Here is a 17,708-nt window from a genome sequence, read left to right as displayed (position 1 = left end):
GGTTATTATTTTGCCTTTATAAAGCATAAGGATTTTACCCGTTATCACCCCAGCTCGATTCAGAAGCATTAAGAGGCACAATACACACTTCATTATGCTACTGATGTTTCTCACTGCCCGGGCTGAAGAGCTCATCTTTTTTATATGGCCCCCTTATTTTTAGGTAATTGTGTCAGTACAATAAAAGTAGCATAAAAACAGCAGTTTCAAAAAACAACCAGGTCCAGCACCATCTCTCTATTGCTTTAATCACATACATTTAGACACGGCAACAATTAAGTGACAAATTGCCATTGGAGGGATACATTGCATGTATACAAGCGCAACCAAACTTTTACCAGTTTTACCATTTTCATTATTCGTTTTTTTTTTTTTTTTTTTTGGTACATTACGTTGAGGCAGCCCTTCTTTCGTCCACTTTTGATGGTGCTGTGAATATGTTAAAACATCCAAACAGCATGAGAAAGTGCATTAAATACTGCTCAATGAACAGACACTCCTGGCTAGTTTTTGTTACATGAAAATGACATGGCCCTAAAATGGAAAAAAAAAAAAAAAAAAAAAAAAAAAAAGACCCAGCAACAGTAAATCATTTTCCACTGCCAATGTTGAGCACCTCTCCAATGTGAGAAGAGGTCACTCTCAGCACCAATTCACACATAAGCAGATCTGCAACACTGGAGGCCTGGAATATTTCATGAAAAGATGCACCAGCCATCAGCCAGGTTTTCTATGAATAGAAAAATAGAAGATTTGGAAAGCAGATGTTCACTTAGCCTCTATTCAAACTATGCAGCAGCAAATGCAGCAACAGCCCTGGCCAACAGATCTTCTGTTGGACTACACAGAAACACACACACAGTCACACATACAAACATACATGCACATATTTTCTTTCAATGTGTAAAAATAGACTGAACACAACTAGTTTATAGATACTGCAGATAAATCTACTGTGTAAGATGGACGTTTTTCAGATCTGCATTTTTCATTAACATCAATCAAGTACCAGTCTAATCTGATAAAGATTTATACATCTTTTCCCACTTCTATACATTTTCTATAAAACAGACATGGCTTAAATTATTTGATGATCAACAGGCCTATAATATCATCAACTTAATTCTCTTGTGCACTTTTACAAAACTGTATTTACTAAAACAAATCCAGCAAATGAAATCAAACTGTTTGAAAGCTTGCTAATGTGTCACTGTATTGTTTACTTGGTGGTTTGCTTGCTTGGAGAAACAGGAACCATGGGCACAGCCGGCACCCACCCGGGATGTCATCAGTACAAATGAAAGAGTGATTAAATTAATTAGGGATCTGTATCAGTGATCGGTGATTGCCGCAGTGGCTTGAAGAAGACAATGATAAGGGAATTTACATTCTGGAGCCCCACTTGAAAAATCTCTAATTTAGCGACTGTTATCTGCTCTAAGTGCACAGTAAAAAGTACCCCTGAGTTCTAGGATAGGGTAGGTGCCTTCTCATTTAGAGCACCACTGAGGGGTGGCTACATGCCTGCAGAAACTTTAGAGAGTGGTGGGGCAATATGTGGTCCTGGCTAACAGAGCTGTGGGAAGTTGAAGGTGAGAAGACGCATTATTTGGGGTGTACGGTAAAGCAGATAAGGCTCTGGTATACAACGTCATGGTCATCCTTTGTCTCGCTCACACCTTGAGTGGCTTCATCGCCAGGTTCTTGGGCCAGGGATTTTTCAAATTGCACGTTAACATTTATTCTGCGTTGTTTGTACTTCTCCCACCTGCCCTGTATTCCTTTGACCTACAGTTCATTCAGTTTTTGCTCTGGACTGTCCTGACCCATCCCTCCCCTTGTTTATTTCAATGCTGATTCAAACTGCTTGGTTCTTGGGTCCACAGGCTCAGTGACATGAGCTGTTGTGTCACTGCCTCTCTCCCTTCATAGCAGAAAGTAGCTGTGTTGAGGGTTTTTGGACATTAATCAATGGGAATTTTGTCCTCTAGTTGCAGTTGGCTTTCCTCAGTGGGCTCCTCACTCTTCCCCAGCTCCTGCAGCTGCTGCCGCCTATGCACCTCTGCCTTCAGGTTCTCTAGATCCTTTTGGCTGAAAAAGAAAAATTGAAAGGGATTATTGTTAGATTCATGTAGACTTATCACCTTGCACCTTGTACTTGTATTTTTGGGAAACGCATGTATTGCTCCCCAAAACAGCTAATTTCTTATTTAAAGTTTACATGTCTCCAAACATCTGTAGTGCATATCATATCAAAACTCTGGTTGTATGTGCAGCCTTCTTAGATGCAATGTATAAAATTCAATATTTCAGAAAAAAGGAAGTGGTGGCACCACAAAGACACAGAGGTCAAATAACCAAGTCATTTTTATGGACTGCACTGTTTTTGAGGACAGCTACTTCATAATGATGTGGCTGCACTAATTCAATTCCAATACCTGCAGGTGTGCTGGGGATTACCAACTCCCATATAAATACAGTGCATACAATGACCATACCTGAGAGGTATGAAGATGATGCCATTGATGATGTTGAGCTGTTCCAGGACACTGGCCATGCTGGGGGCAGTAAACTGGAAAACAGAGGAAATAAAAACATAACATCAATGCTAAAATATTTGGGATAAAACAAATCTAGGCAGAAAAACATGTCTGACTCAGCAGGCACCTTGAGGGGCATGATGCTGGCGTTGGAGCCATTCTTGTAGATCTCATTCATGGTTCTCTGCAGAGCCACAGCCTGCTGGGTGAGATACTTCAGATAGTCTGAGCTCTCCTTGGTTTTCTCATGTGCCTCACCCATCTGAGAATTAAAAAACAAAAAATAATTTAAGATATATAATCATCACAACTGATAATGCCAAGTGTGTCAGTTCCCCCCAGTGCAGGGAGACCTGCAGGACCCACCTGGTTCTTGTAAATGGTGTATCCCTCCTTCTCATGCTGTAGTGCAGAGCGGAACTCAGCCTTGCTTTCGTAAACCCTTGCAACCAAGTGATGGCTGAAAAAATAAAAAGGCACACATCATGTTAATCATCTTATAAGTTAGCACTACACCTAATGCACCTGGATGAGGACTCTCTGCCCACCTGAGGGCCACTTTGAGGGACCGGGGTCCATGGTACTTTGTGTTGATGTTCAGGGCGTTTTCCAGGAATCTCAGAGACAGGTCATACTCCATCACTCCATGCAGCACCAACCCAATGTTACTCTGTGGAAAAAGCCAACTCCGCATTAGAGTTCATTCTGTACTGAGAGCAATCAACACTAAAATGCGGTAGGTTGGATTTTGCTCATTTACTGAGTGCTGGTGTATTACATTACAAGTAGTTAACACTTTATTTAAATGTTAAAGCACTCACATCTAGCAGTGCCATCTCTGGATGGTCCTCCCCGCAAACCAATAACATGAGGTAACGGGCACGATAAAGCAGCTTCAGGGCGGTCGACAGCTGGCCATTGGCAAAGCAGTACAGAGCCAAGTGCATCTGAGAAGTGAATTGAAAAAAAAAAAAAAAACACAGTTCAGAAACACATATATATCTTTTTACATGAAACAAAGGATTTTCTACATTTGGCACGATTAACTTACATATTCTTGAATTGTGTTGGGGTGCTCAATACCGAGGACTCTTTCACTCATCAGAGCAGCTTTTTGCTGGTTGCTGAGAGCCTGCAGGTAAATACGCAATTGTCACTCAGTGCCACAAAATCCATAGTAAACTTAATAATAGTAATATGTGCTGACTATATAGGATCTAGACTAAATCTGCCTACCTCAGGATGATCACCCATAATGTAATTGAGGCGTGCCAGCAGGCGCAGGCAGGCACAGATCTCTACGTGCATGGCTCCATACACATTGTTGAAGAGGTTGAGAGCTTCGTTGATCAGCTCACAGCCCTCCTTCAGAAAACCTGAGATCAAAAATGAAGGACAGCGAGATAAGTCAACGTGGACATAGTTCTGGTAAAAGATTATTGATTCAAAAAGTTTAGGTTTCTAAATTTTTATGTACGATTCCATCTGTTGGGAGTAAACACACACACACACATCTCACCTTGCTGCACTTTGGCCTGTCCACTTTGGAAAAAGTGGAAAGCATCAGAGGCTTTGGGGTTTACGTGCTTAACAACAGGGAAAATATTCAGGATGTCCTCCTCTGTGAAGGCAGGCTTGTGGCGGCTGTCGAAGTTGTACTCCTTTATCAAAATCTAAAAGATATATGACACAGATAATAAGAAAACATCTTTAGAGCCATTTGGTAAAGTGGTATGATGTGGTGTGGGCATCACTATAGACTAAACAAGTTACCTGGATGCCAGTTTTGATTGAAATTTCTCTGAGCAGAGTGGTTTTCTGAAAGCTGTACTTCTCCACCACCTGGTCAACGCTTTCACTGAGCAAGAAAAAACAAAAAAAAATTTAAGCTAATAATTGTCACCAATGATCAAACTCAAAAACAAAATGCTTAGGTGCAAAAGCAGGGCCCTTGTACTAATTGCTAGCATTACAGGGGCCCTTACCACTGTATGTTGTAGTGATAGTAGCTCTGAGCCTCAGAGGCAATGTTCTTCCACAGCTCGCTGGGCGTCAGGCTGGCCCACGCCGTGTTGTCTCCACCGCCGGGGACCCTGTTGCGACGTTTGCGACTTTTGCGGCGTGATACCAGCTCGTCTGGAGGCAGGTGGGCGACAGCGTCGGGGAAGGAGCTCAAGAAGCAGTTTAGGAAATGACTTACAGCAGCAGATAGGGCAGACAACTCCACACCCTACATGACGAAAAAGTTTTAATCAAAATAAAGAAATGCAGGTTTGTGGTTTCAAGAAGCTGGATAACGTTTGTCGAATGTTACCAACCTGGAGGTATGTCTTGAAGATATGTTTTGCACATCTAGTGATCAGCTCACTGACTCCTATTCTCTAAGGTAAGGAAAAAAAAAAAATGTTACAATGACAGAAAACATCTGATAGTGACAGTCAGCTCTGGGGAACCAGACTCACATAGATGTGTTCCAGCTGGGCTTTGGCTGGAGTCTTTTCCACAAACTCCAGAATGGTGCCCAAATAGCGAACATTGATGCCTCTCTGGTGCAAGGCCTCTGTCAGTGTGGCTCCATCCATGGGCAGAGCGCTGTGGTCCAAACAATCTTTGATCTGGTCATTTAACACACATATGGCTTTAAAATCACATGCCTAGAAAAGTCAACCCCTACACAACCCGGTTCTGTAGAAATAGACGTGGCACTGACCAGTGATGGGATCTGACAGGACACCAAGAAGGCAGCAGCATCTTTAAGCAGCTGCTTCTGCTTCTGGACTTCATCTACAGAGTTGTCTGGGAAACGGACTCCTGTTTGAAAAGAGACAAACACCAACTTTGTGATTCGCCTGTGAAAAAGTGTCAAACACGCTCAGCATTCAAATGATAATTTAATGTCAAATGAGCTAAAAATGGCTACAAGCAGGTAGGAAATAAGACACCGACAAATAGGGAAATGAAGATGAATGAAATATTATCATGGCTGCTCTTCATCTCAACGGGCAACAGGTCCATTATTTTGTAAGTACATTCACTACATTTTCATAAGTATTCTATCCAGCATTAGCTAGCCAGTTTTTCTTGGCCATTGTTAATTTATTTTGAATCAACAGAAACCCTACATTTATGGCAACACAGTTGCTTATATGACGCTTACTGTTTATAGACAGTAAAGTTATTGCCAAGCTTTTTCATGGTCCACAGATCAACTCACCTGGGGAGAAGATGTCAGGGTTGAAGCGGATGTCAAAAGACGTGTTGCTGATGGAGCCGACTGCCTTGCAGGCGTTGAGAACGACCTCACGGCTTTTGGGATCTGTTTGTGATTGGAGTCAAATAGAGCAAATAGAGAAGACAGAAGAATGTTAGACGTAATGGTGAAGGTCTGCATCAACACAAGGCTGTGGCGGTTTAAACCGTGTCCACATCAAGCCACTGTCAGAGCTGACTGCTTGGACTGAGCTGGGTGCTGTGGTCCAAATAATAGATTCTGTCAGCTGTAACTGAGTTATCACCTCATTTTGTTTTATTCTTTTATTGTCTTCACCAGACAGAATGCACATTAGTACACATTGCTATAAATGTGCCACAATTAGCCAAAAGGCTGTATTCATCACACACTGCGGACAGTATGGTTAATCTTGTGCTTATTTTGTTTATTTATTCAATGTTTTAAACATTTCAAATCAAAAATAGTGATTTCCTAAGCTTAGCGTAGACACGGCCTTGATCAGTTACCAACCACCATTACAAAGTTGCTGATCATAAACAGCTACAGATGCTACAGATTAGGTCAGCCTATTTGACAAGGAGATTATTGTGATTTAGGATCAACTGAGCAACACACAAATCACTGGAGATTATTTTGTGCATTCCAAAAGACATTTGGATTAATCGACACAGCAACTGATTATTCACTTTACTGGGTCAAATACCACAGCAATCTCATCACACGGAACAGGGGCAGACACTCGTCTCCTCTGCCAGCTGAGGACTGAACAGGGAGAGCTAGCCAGGTGGAGGACAGCCTCTACGACTCAGTACTTGAGAATGTAATGCTCTAAAGTTATGAACACACACAAAACGTATTTTCTCTAAAGTTTGCTGCATCAGCACAGCCAGCTACATACTTTTTGTATGACTAAATATGTATCCACCAGAGTAACTCTCCCCACATTGTCCTGCTTTCTTCGTGGAGTATTTTTTTTGACATACCAATACCAGATCCATCTTCGGCAACTAAGGTCTCCGCCAGCTCTTTGGCCTGAGCTAATCCTGGAATACTTTCCTCAAGCTCCTTACCCTCCAGTGGGCTCTTGCACGCCCCATTCTGGGTGGCTGCGGAGTCTAGAGGCCCGTTTGTGGCAGGCTCTGAGGAGTTTTCTTCACTGTCAGTCGCTGTCTGTGAGGCAGCGGAGGTGCTGCTGTCTGTCTGGGCGGTACAGTCTGTGCAGGTCTCTGTTTCAGTGGAATCTGATGTAGTGGTCTGTGTCTGGATTGTATCAGCAGTGCTCTCTGTGGATGTCTCTGAGGTTGCTGTGATGGCAGGTGTTTCAGTCTTGTTAGAGTCCTTGTTTGCTTTCTGTTGCATGAGTTGTAGTGCTGCCATCTTCATGAAGAGAAGATATCTAGCGAGGGACAGAACAGGTAAAAAGACAAAGAAACTCTAAATGTGTGATGACTTAAATATGGTTACCCACAGCAGCACAGACACCTACCTGTGTTCAACAAAGGCCTCAATGAGCTCTTGGCGTAGACAGGCCAGACGGTGGCGGTGCTGGCGAGGGAAGCCTTGGCGCTGACTCTCTGGAGGCAGCTCCTCTCCGTCCACAGGGAGGAAGTTGAGGTCAGGAGGGAAAGTACGAAGAAGGTCCAGAATATAATGTCGGCCATCATTTCCGATGATGCCTTTACACTCGACAGAAGAGCACAGCTCCACTGTCTCGTTCTTCTCGTTCAGCACATTGTGCCTCTGGACCTAAAGTTTACACCCAGGATATGTCAAAACTGAGTCACAGTATATCTGTTGTGGTGCTTGTAAATCTGAATGCAAATATTAATATACATTGTGTCCTATTGCCTATTTAATGCAGCAGCAATTGTCTATGGGAGATCAACTCAAGGTACAGTGCAGCGGCCATGTTTGTGATAATGAAAAAAACATGTCACCAGGTCGCTGGCTCAATGCTGAGTTGAGGCGGCCGTAGAGTTACTGACCTTGAGCGGCCTGCTGGTCTTCTCCAGTAGCTCCAAATATTTGCTGTGAGACACAACCGTCTTTCCAAAGTCAATGGAGCCATAAATGACGCTCTGCTCCTGCTCACGCTCCAGAATACCTGGGATGATGGACTGGGCAGTCACACGGTAGCCTCTATAGTCCACCACAACTGTCCCCAGGGTGTAGAGACCCTCCACATCCACCGCTCCGTAGGCTCGCACTCCATTCAAGTCATTGGTAGGTGCAGCGTGGGCGGCGGCATCTCCGCCTAGCTCACGATAGTGGTCCCGCACGTCGAAGCCGAGGCTAAAGAAGATGTTGTTCCAGATGAACATCTGCATGCGCGTTTCCTCTCCGGGGTTGATGGCCATTACGTTGCCATCAATCACTGCCATGGCACCTCGAGTGGCAGCTGCTGCAAAGTCACTGTGGACCTGCAATAGAAAAAACAGTTGATCAGAAGGAGAAAAAAAAAACAAAAAAAACTGCAACTTTACACATTAAATTGGCATCAGCTTCATCAGGCCTCCACTGTCAATGCTCTAAAGACAGATTCAGCTTAACAAGGGCTGGTTTAATATCATCTGTAAAGCTGATGTTAAACTAATTAATTGCATAGTATTTAAAACACAAAGATTTTTTTTGAAGTGTCTGACTCTGTGCTTTTTAAGACACGCAGCCTAAAAGGCTCCACTTGAAGGTGGTACCTTGAAAATGGCCCTCTCTCTCAGCAGCCGCTCAGGCAGGTTCTTCCGGGGCAGCTCTCTGGTGGTCTGCAGCTCCTCGTTCCAATCTCTGGTCTGAAGATATATCAGCATGTACAACTTATTAACACTAGAAAAAAAAAACATAATTTTTCTGCCTGATATGCTGCTCTGTTTACCTGTCCAGGAATGTGCTCCTCATAACCCAGGCGGGAGGTGTAGGCATCCTCAGCTCGCACACAGTCCATTGCGTGGTCTACCTGTGGAGCTGTCCAACTGTATACCTGGAAAGGCGTGGCTATCCTCTCAAATGGGTGTCTCTGGACCCTGCAGCAAAAACAGCAGCAGGATATTATTTGCACATTCTAATTTTATATATTTCAGACAGTGTTTATGTTTTTTTCCAATGTCTTCATCACAAAGAGAAGCTTTTCCAAGTACAAACTGAGTGAATCAGTGGGGTGACTGGTATTATGCTTCCCCATACCCTACTAGATGATCAGAATTCACATTGTTGTTCTGAATAGCTCAAAAAACAATGAAGTCACTCAGTATGAATTGATGTTTACACCTTTTCTTTTGCAGGGCAGTGAAGTTTTTCTTGAAAGCAGGGCTGATCTGGCTCAGCAGCTCCACCAGAGAATGGCTCAGGAAGCTGGGATTGGCTGGTTTGGGGTTGAAGGAGTAGGTAGTAGATCTGGAATGGACACATCATCATCATCATTCACATAAATAAAGCCTAGTAACTAGAGAGAAACTAAATAAACCTGGATCAGGGACTGGTTTTCTAAAAGGTCATTTAGCGTGGCGGTCTTCTCACAGAGGCCACAGAGCATTAACATTTGTTCATGCAGAACCATCTTATTAAATTGGCTGCTAAGCTTTTGTTGACACCCACACAGTCCACATTTTAAAAGGACACTATGCAGGGTATGTTTCTTTTATTTAAATGGAGAAATACAATGGTTGCCAAACAAACTGTATCCAGAGATTAAAGGCAGGCAGTCCTCTGCAGTGAAAACATGGAGCTGTGAGGAGATATGAGGCTGAACTGTTGACTCACTGGTTGAGGTAGAAGCCGCGTGTGGAGGCAGTGACGCTGACATGGCGTTCCTCCACAGTCACGATGTACAGGTACATCAGATCACCGTGCATCTTCCTGTTTCCAGGTGGAGGGTTCCAGCCGCTCATGGTCAGGACCTTCAGGCACTGCATAGGCTGAAGAGAAGAGCCAAAGAAACACATTTTAGACTCAAGTGTTCAATTTGTTTGGCCAAGAATTTGCTGCATTAATCTTCATGTTTTAATGCAAAACGTTCTTTCATATGTGAGGCCTTCATGCTCCTCACCTTCCAGTCCTTGTTCTGTGGCTGGAGGGGAACCAGTGGGCGCTCCTTGCTGCCTGGAAGGATGTGCTCTGGGGGGGTGCAATCAATCTGCTCCAGGTCGTTGCCCTTTTTCTTTCGCTTACCACTGTCTGCAACAACATAAGGTCAAAGTCTGTGCATTAAAATGCAAGCTGCACATGGCTGAACATGGCCGCACAGGAACTGTCTGTCTACCTATAGCACACTTACCTACACTGGAGGCTAATGTGATCACAAACAAGTCCCTGTTGTTCATCTGATAGTAATTTAACATGTTCTCATGTTGGAACAAGCATTCTGGTCACAATGGCTAGAGAGAGAGAGAGAAATGCACATATGGCTGTGCCCTCTCAGATCACCAACTGATCTTAGTACTGCTAAAATCAGTTTAATAGCAGATTCACTGTGAGCAGCAGGGACAAGCATGGTCATTATTTAAGGCTTTAAAATCCATTTTTACGTCGATCAATGATAATACCAGTAAGAAGAAAGCAAATACCATGCACGCAACTGCTGCTGTAAATGTTTCTGAATCCAGCTAGAAAAGATGCAAGACGCCTAAATGACTGAACACTAACACTTCTTTCACCAGATCAATGAAGTCAGAAACATCATGCATTTCTGTGATTGGAAAGGGCTATTGCATCATACCTCCGAGGTCTCCATCAGTGAAGATGCTGAGGAAGGACAGAGAGTTGCAGTCCACTCCATTGTAGGCATCTGAGGGGTCTAGACTTTTCAGCAGGTCTCTGATGTGGCGCACGTGGATGCGAGCTTCACGTACCGTGTAGGGCTCTGCACAAAGAGAAACGAAAGAAACCGAACAAGTGACAAATAGTAGGCGGGAGGTGGTTTGACAACACATCATATTTGTTTTAACTTGAACACACAGATGGTTAATGTATGCATCATTTGAATTTTTATAAACAGCTACATTAGTTAATACAGAAATTGCTAATTAATGATTTCTACAAAGCGTTTTTGAGAGGTTCTGAATTGTGCTCACTGAGGACAAGGATTGCTGGATCCTATACAATCTACGCACTTTATATAAAACTGCAACCATTATAATTTCTTTGAGCTATTCAAACATAAAGCTTTAATTTCCATCTTTGCACCAAAACAGGCCAAGTTGCTAAAACATATCTGAATCTCACCTTCCACCACTTTGAGCAGCGAACCCTCCTGGAGGCCCTCAATGGACTTCAGCTCGGCAAAGTTGTCCAGCACGTTTCCGTCCAGCTGCAGGGAGAAGCAGGTGCGATGACAAGTGTCCTCGCGATCCATCAGTACCTGATGAATCTCCTGTACCATTTCCTGGGGAGACACCTGAAGGAGGGGAGTGGATATGGAACATGAAATGACGGAGCTAAGTACAGCTTCAGAAATGTTTGCAGCTCGCGATGTATGATCTGCTTTGGTTAAACTGAATAGTCCTTTTTTATTTTCTAGTTTGAGGGAAAACATCGCCTACATACAGAGTTTTTTTATGCTCACACTTTATACAAGGACAGATTTTACATAGATATTTAAGAGCTAATTCTTACCTGCAGGTCAAACGGCTCAGTTCCAGGTGCCTGGATCTTTACAGTGAAGCCTGTGTCCTGGATCACTATCACCTCCTGTTCATTAGACTCCTCTTCTGCGTCTGCTTCACCGTTGCCATGCTGCTTCAATTCTGCCTCCCCTGTGTGCTCATGAGCCCCATCGCCATTCACCATGGCTTTATCTGCGTTGTGCCCTGCAATGGAAGAAATGCAGAGATCAAACGGAGCAACTCAAACTTGACGACATCATGTAAATTATTCAAACCGCTTCTTAAACCTGCACTTAGCCGTTTTGTTTTGTTTTTTTCAAGCAGTGAGGTTTGAGCATAGCATCTCAGCCAATATGGCAAATATGTGGCCTACTTACAGAGCTCACAGAGAATCATTTGGGAGTGAACTACAGTTAATTTGGGTTGGACACTGAACAATGAACAATCAATATAAATCTCTGTAAATCTGAAGGGATCGGCAGTTTCATGTGATAATTCTCACATACATTGTGTTCACACTCAGTTGATACAGAAAATATATTAATTACAGAAACCTTAAGTATGAAACAAAATGCAAAGCAGAGCATTGCAGGCTAAAAACTTTTACCCCCCCCCCCACTTCTATTCACTTCTGTCATTAACAACAAACACACCAACAGACAGTCGGCCATGCGAAGCAGCACATCCTGAGAGCAACAGCAGACATGATAACAGAGATGGGGGACAAACAAAGCGCACAGACCTAGAGGCTGAATGACCTTTCCAATAACCTTATGAAATATTTATGAACGGTTGCTCAAATGAATTCATCACAAATTGCAGAACAAGAGTGAGAGGAGGATCTAGATGCCATGGTTTCACATCAATCATTAACTGCAATGGCATTATCTCTCTGAATAAAAACCCTTCTACAAAGGTTTAAACTACAACACATAAGCACCATGTCACAATTTTGACAATGAGTAGCCAGCCCATCTTGGAAGAAGTACCTGTTGAAAACTGTTGATCATTTCCATGGTTGTTTTTTTTTTTTTTTCTTGCTGATGGAAAAACAGCAACTCAGGTGTGGCAACACCATTGAGTAGCTGCATCTTTCATGGTTATTTTACATCTTGAATAAAACTATATTATGCAAAAGATCTATACTAATGAATGACAGGGCTGCTGCTGCTAGACACTTTATCCCCCCCCCCCCCCCCCCCCCACACACACACACCCCCCCCACACCACACACACACACACACACTATTTCTCACCCTTTGCTGGAGTAATTCGTAGTTAAGATGAGAAGGAAAAGACATGAATAAAAATGAGCTTCTCGGGTAAACTAATTTAAAAGGAGCAGGGCCGAGAAACTTGGCTGCCTGAGAATTACGTGCTCTCCCTGGGACAACTGCTGCTAGTCAGTGTGTCCTTTGTCACTGTCAAGGGTAACACAGCATCAGGGTTACTGGAGCAGGGCCCAGAGAGAGGGGCGGGGCCTCATAACTGGACCACAACCTCGAGTGGAAATGAACAAAGTGAAAACGGTGGAGGAGTGGCGGCCACGCTCTGAATAACAAACACAACAGCTCCAGAGCAGACACACCAGTTAATAATGTTGCTTTGTGTCGAATGCTTGACTGTAACTGTATTGAGCATCAGGACAGAAATCTTTCTGTTCTTACCACATGAAAAAGGGTGTCCTTCGCTCATGGTTCTAATTTTTTTCTAATGAGCATATGATGCTCTTTTCTAGCATTTTACAAACTAAATGATTAAATGATTGATCAAAAATAACCATACTGAAGATAAACAGTCTTATTATGGCCTCATTTCAGTCACTCCCCTCAGAACAAGTGCTTCTGGCACCTTTGGGTGTGTCTTCAGAGTTTAGAGCTCAACTCACAAGTGATGAGGTGTGAAAAACATCTTAGTGAGGAAAAAGGTAGTTTTAGCTTCCATCTCAACAGAAATGCAGGAGTGCAAAGTGCCAGAAATGCTGCCATTAATGAGGCAGCCCAGCAGCCTGCATGTGGAAGAACTGGCCCATCTGGCTGCACAAGAAGAAAGTTCAGTATGAAGTGTGGAGTAAAGGGAAGCTACAGTGAAGCAGTAAAAAGCTAATGTATGCTGCTGTTTTAGAGGGAATAAATCTACATGCATCTAACTTTCTTCTCAATGCATTTCCTGTTGAAGTGATACAGGGTGGTGAGATATAATATACTGGTGACATCCACCCTAGTGACCTGAAACCCGAATGATTTCACCTCACTCAAAACAAACATTTTCTTTTCTCTTCTTACAAAACTATACAAACCCCATTAGATTTTTGCAGCAGATCTTCAATGGGAACAAATAAGACAAAAAAACCAAACAAACAAAAAAAAAAAAACAGATGAGAGCCGACGTTTAAAGCCAGTTTTTAAAAGGGTGGACCCTCACACTCATGGTAGGACAGTGACCAGACCCTTTACCAGGTCACGGTAAGGAATCAATGAATCAATGAAACAAGGACACAGATCAACAGAAAAAGAAAACGTTAAAACAAACAATGAAAACACTACAGCAAATTTACACAGTAACTGGCTCATTTTCCCCCTGGATAAACCTGCTTCTGATTCCAACTCTCAGCTCAGAGGGATAGTTCAGCTTCTTCCTTTGGATAAGCAGATACTTAGAAATGAGCTTCTCTTTGGTTCGTTACCCCAGGACAGCTCTCACTAACAAGCAAGTGATAAACACAGCAGTCAGTTCTCTGCTGCCTCTGACATGGGGATTCTGGCTGCTGCCATGCCAACATCAACCAGCCAGACAACCCTGAAAACAGCAACAACAACACAAGGTCTCTGTAATGTTTGCTGCTCCAAGAAGTGGCAAGCTTGTGGTGGACGGACAGACTGTGAGTCATACAGCTGCAATCAGATTTTGCAACCACAATGACTGAATATAAAGTCCATTTCAGGTTGAATTTATGAAATAAAATCACTAGCCAGAAATCAACAATGACATTCTTTAAAATTAAAATGAGCGGCATGCAAGACTATGCAGAGATAGTTTTATCATGCAATTATGTGGTAACACACAAAGTGTTTTAGTTAAATCAAAAATTTTGCTCATCCATCATTCTCATAATCATAATAATTAGCTTATTTGTTATTCACTAATTTCCAACCCTGGTTGTTTTTTGTGAAATATTGTACAGTTGCTCAAATGAAAAAACAGAGATGCTCCCAATGTGGATCCAGGGATGAGAAGTTCTACAAAAGGAGTTTAAGCAGGTCACTCTTCTTCCCACAGGAGCATTAACTAAGCCCCTTACAACAGTGACCCTCACCTCAACCTGTCTGCTCTGCCATGTGCTGTTAGTATGTCCTGCACTGACACAAAGTCCAATGTTGATTCAGCTTTGGACACATTTAAGCCACTGACCCGGCTATTGTCTTTCATATGTGACACTTTAATGTCAGGCCCAAGTCAGTCTGCAGCTAACATTTATTTTTTAAAGCTGCAACTTTTAGTCAATTATTCAACTAATCTATAAACAGAAAATTTATTTATTGCAGAACTTGCACATTTTAATACAAAAGTAAAAAAACATTTTAATGCTCTAGCAACTTTTTGTTTCTCTTTGATGTTTGCACAAATACACTGTACGTTTGCATTATGTTCAACCCCATGAATTACTGAAAAAAACAAGCAGTGGATTAATCAATTATGAAAAAAAAATCAAGGGCTGCACCAAAAAATTATTCTCATGATGGATTAATCTGCCAATTGTTTTCAACATTAACTTATAAATCTTTTAGTCTATAAAACAAACAATAGCAATAAATAACTGTCACAACATCTTACCGCTCAAGTCAGACAGATATCCATCCATTTATTCTCTATAGCCGTTTATTCCTAGTTAGGGTCACAGGATCTGCTCTTTGGGTGAAAGGCAGGGGTACACCCTGGACAGGTCATCAGTCCATCACAGGGCCACATAGAGACAAACAACCTCACACACTCACACTCACTCCTATGGGAAATTTAGAATCACCAATCAACCTGACATACATGTTTTTGGACTGTGGGAGGAAACCAGAGTACCTGGAGAAAAACCCACACAAGCACAGGGAGAACATGCAGACTCCACACAGAAAAGTCCCTGCTGGGTTTCAAACCAGGAACCTGCTGTGAAGCAACGGTGCTAACCACTAATGCACTGTGCCGCCTCAGAAAAACTTTTCAAATGTAAAAATATTCAGTTTTGTTTTGATCATAATGGTCATGGATGGTACCAGTACAGATGATGTTTATAAGCTGCTCTTTGCTGGTGGGATGTACTCAGGAAACACATCAATGTTATTTTGGATTCAAGTACGGACATGTACTTGAGCAGGCCATTACACTTTTATTTTCCAAGCATGTGGAGCCATGTTGCATTAGACACACTCTTCAATAACTTTCATTCAAACAGCCTTAACTGAAACTTTTGTTTGCAGTGACCAGACTGACTTTAGGTCAGTATTTACAATGTAGTCCATCTAACTGGTCTTCAGATAAAAACAATACCCTGCACTTAACTTTCAAATCAAAGAGTTATCATAAGAGGATGCAACTCTGACTTATGTCAAACTTATTGATCAGCCACTGTGATCAGTTTTCTTGTACCACCCAATCATCCAGCCACAGAATCAGCCATTCATTAAAACAGTGAGCCACACACACACACACACACACACACACACACACACACACACACACACACACACACACAGCAGGGAGTTGTAGTGCAAGCTGTATAACATTAACTCCACCGGCTCACGGTCTTGATCTCCGTTTAACCTCCATCTACCGACCACACTCCGCTGCTGCCTCCACCTGTTAGGGCACTCACCCGTCCGCGTGTTATTACCGTAACCTTCCCTCTCACCGTGCACGCACTGTCATGACTTTTTTTCTACACGAATACCAGCTTCCGCTTCCCGGTCGAGGAGAGACAGTCGATGTAATCTCCCTCGGCGCGGGGGGATGAGGGAAGCCGGTCGGAAGCTTAGCACCGACCGCTGGACGATTCATTAATCTAGCGTCTCTTGATGTGTATTACTAATCCTAAAACATCGCGAGAATGAATGTTTGTATAACCTTTCTGACAGGAAACATGGAATTAACATATAATGTGTAGAACCACCCCCCCGTGTTCCGGCAGGCAGTGGGCAGCTCCACTGAAGGTGACCTTCAGTTCATTCCTGACATGCTGTCACCGACATGTGAGTCAAGACCAGCTCGTCCACGCACGCTGCTGCATCGTGGAAACTCAACAAATCATGTCCCACACAGCCGAGTCGTGCTTTAGCTGGAAAACAACACTTTCCAGTACATGCGCTCGTTTTTTGGGGCGTGAATCGTGCGCGACCAGAGCGGCTAATTAGCCGCGTTAGCTAATGAGGAGCTAAATAGTCAGTGTGGCTGGTTTTGACTGACATGGGACCAGCTGTGACACGTGGAGACAGAATAGGACTTGACTTGTGCAGGCTGCTAACCTGCTAGTTAGTACAAGTCAAGGCACAGCTGTTTGTTAGAAGCAGGCCGGTAATCAGCAGATGATGCTAACATTAGCTGTTAGCTGGACCCGCTAAACTCTCAGAGGAGGGGGGAGGAGGGTATAACCCCACAGACCACCACCTTTGGGTCTTAAGGATATTAAGTCGCAATAACGAAGCGTGGAGGTAAATGTCACCAGCTACAAAATAGCCAGTGAAGCCCACAGGTTACCCAGTTAATGCACAGGGGCTGCTGGTTGCATGAATATTATGGTAACGTTATGTGTAGATCTCTAAATATTAGACGTGTTAGGTCTGTAAGAGCAGAAATGCAGCAGGCTGTAGCTGCAGGGTCTCACCACAACCGCATGAGTCCTTCAGACGTGTCTCCTTGCCGTCCTGGGCTCCATCCCCGGCTCCATCCGCAACATCAGCCGGGTTACAGTCGGGCACTGACGCCGGGATGTCATCTGTCTTGCTCACCATGGTCGGCAGTCAGTGTGGCGATAGATACCCCCCAGCAGCTCTGCTTCAATATCTGAGTCTGTAAAAACAACTATAATAAAAAATATTCTGCTTTTCCGGCCGACGCAGGCTAGCTGGCTACATGCGAAGGGTACAGGCTTACAAAAACAAGGCTACAGAGGAAGGACAGTGCTGTTCATGGTAGTGATCACACGTGGTTTTCTCCGCCCCTCCTCTTGACCTCTTTGCCTTTGCGTTGCACTTCCCCACCCACTGGAAGTACTGCTACGGCAAGCCAAGAGCGACAAATCGCTCTTACGAAATCCACGGTGCACAAAGCAGACAGGTAGGTATTCATCTGCGCAGC

At 43.3% G+C, this 17,708-nt stretch overlaps 1 protein-coding gene across 4 annotated transcripts; it reads right to left on the bottom strand.

The window, feature by feature from the left end:
- Window positions 1–227: 227 nt before the first annotated feature.
- cluha (clustered mitochondria (cluA/CLU1) homolog a) lies at window positions 228–17,563 on the bottom strand. 4 transcript variants are annotated; one of them, XM_026329817.1, is made up of 27 exons: window positions 17,236–17,563; window positions 11,377–11,570; window positions 10,987–11,158; window positions 10,481–10,624; window positions 9,812–9,939; window positions 9,526–9,680; window positions 9,034–9,159; window positions 8,642–8,789; window positions 8,466–8,558; window positions 7,758–8,192; window positions 7,259–7,518; window positions 6,756–7,168; window positions 5,755–5,856; window positions 5,251–5,351; window positions 5,003–5,155; window positions 4,859–4,921; window positions 4,526–4,770; window positions 4,314–4,398; window positions 4,060–4,213; window positions 3,777–3,916; window positions 3,592–3,672; window positions 3,362–3,487; window positions 3,089–3,210; window positions 2,907–3,000; window positions 2,668–2,802; window positions 2,499–2,572; window positions 228–2,091 (listed from the first exon to the last, which is right to left on the bottom strand). In XM_026329817.1, the coding sequence occupies exons 1-27, from the start codon at window positions 17,360–17,362 to the stop codon at window positions 1,965–1,967; spliced, it is 4,197 nt and encodes a 1,398-aa protein (XP_026185602.1). In that variant the 5' UTR covers window positions 17,363–17,563; the 3' UTR covers window positions 228–1,964. The 4 variants fall into 4 exon arrangements, with proteins under 4 accessions (XP_026185602.1, XP_026185611.1, XP_026185628.1 ...); XM_026329826.1 differs by having other exon boundaries at window positions 6,843–7,168; XM_026329843.1 differs by lacking the exon at window positions 17,236–17,563 and adding an exon at window positions 16,231–16,305.
- Window positions 17,564–17,708: the final 145 nt, after the last annotated feature.

The sequence above is a fragment of the Mastacembelus armatus genome, chromosome 13, assembly GCF_900324485.2.
Source record: "Mastacembelus armatus chromosome 13, fMasArm1.2, whole genome shotgun sequence".
Lineage (NCBI taxonomy): Eukaryota > Metazoa > Chordata > Actinopteri > Synbranchiformes > Mastacembelidae > Mastacembelus > Mastacembelus armatus.
Note: the sequence above shows the minus strand (reverse complement) of the source record. Positions and strands in the feature narration are given on the sequence as shown.

Coding starts and splice junctions, on each gene's coding strand:
- cluha (XM_026329817.1), bottom strand. CDS start 17,362: ATGGTGAGCAAGACAGATGACATCCCGGCGTCAGTGCCCGACTGTAAC. Junction 9,681..9,811: donor CACAGAACAAGGACTGGAAG/GTGAGGAGCATG, acceptor TCTTCTCTTCAG/CCTATGCAGTGCCTGAAGGT. Junction 8,193..8,465: donor GAGAGAGGGCCATTTTCAAG/GTACCACCTTCA, acceptor TTTCTATTGCAG/GTCCACAGTGACTTTGCAGC.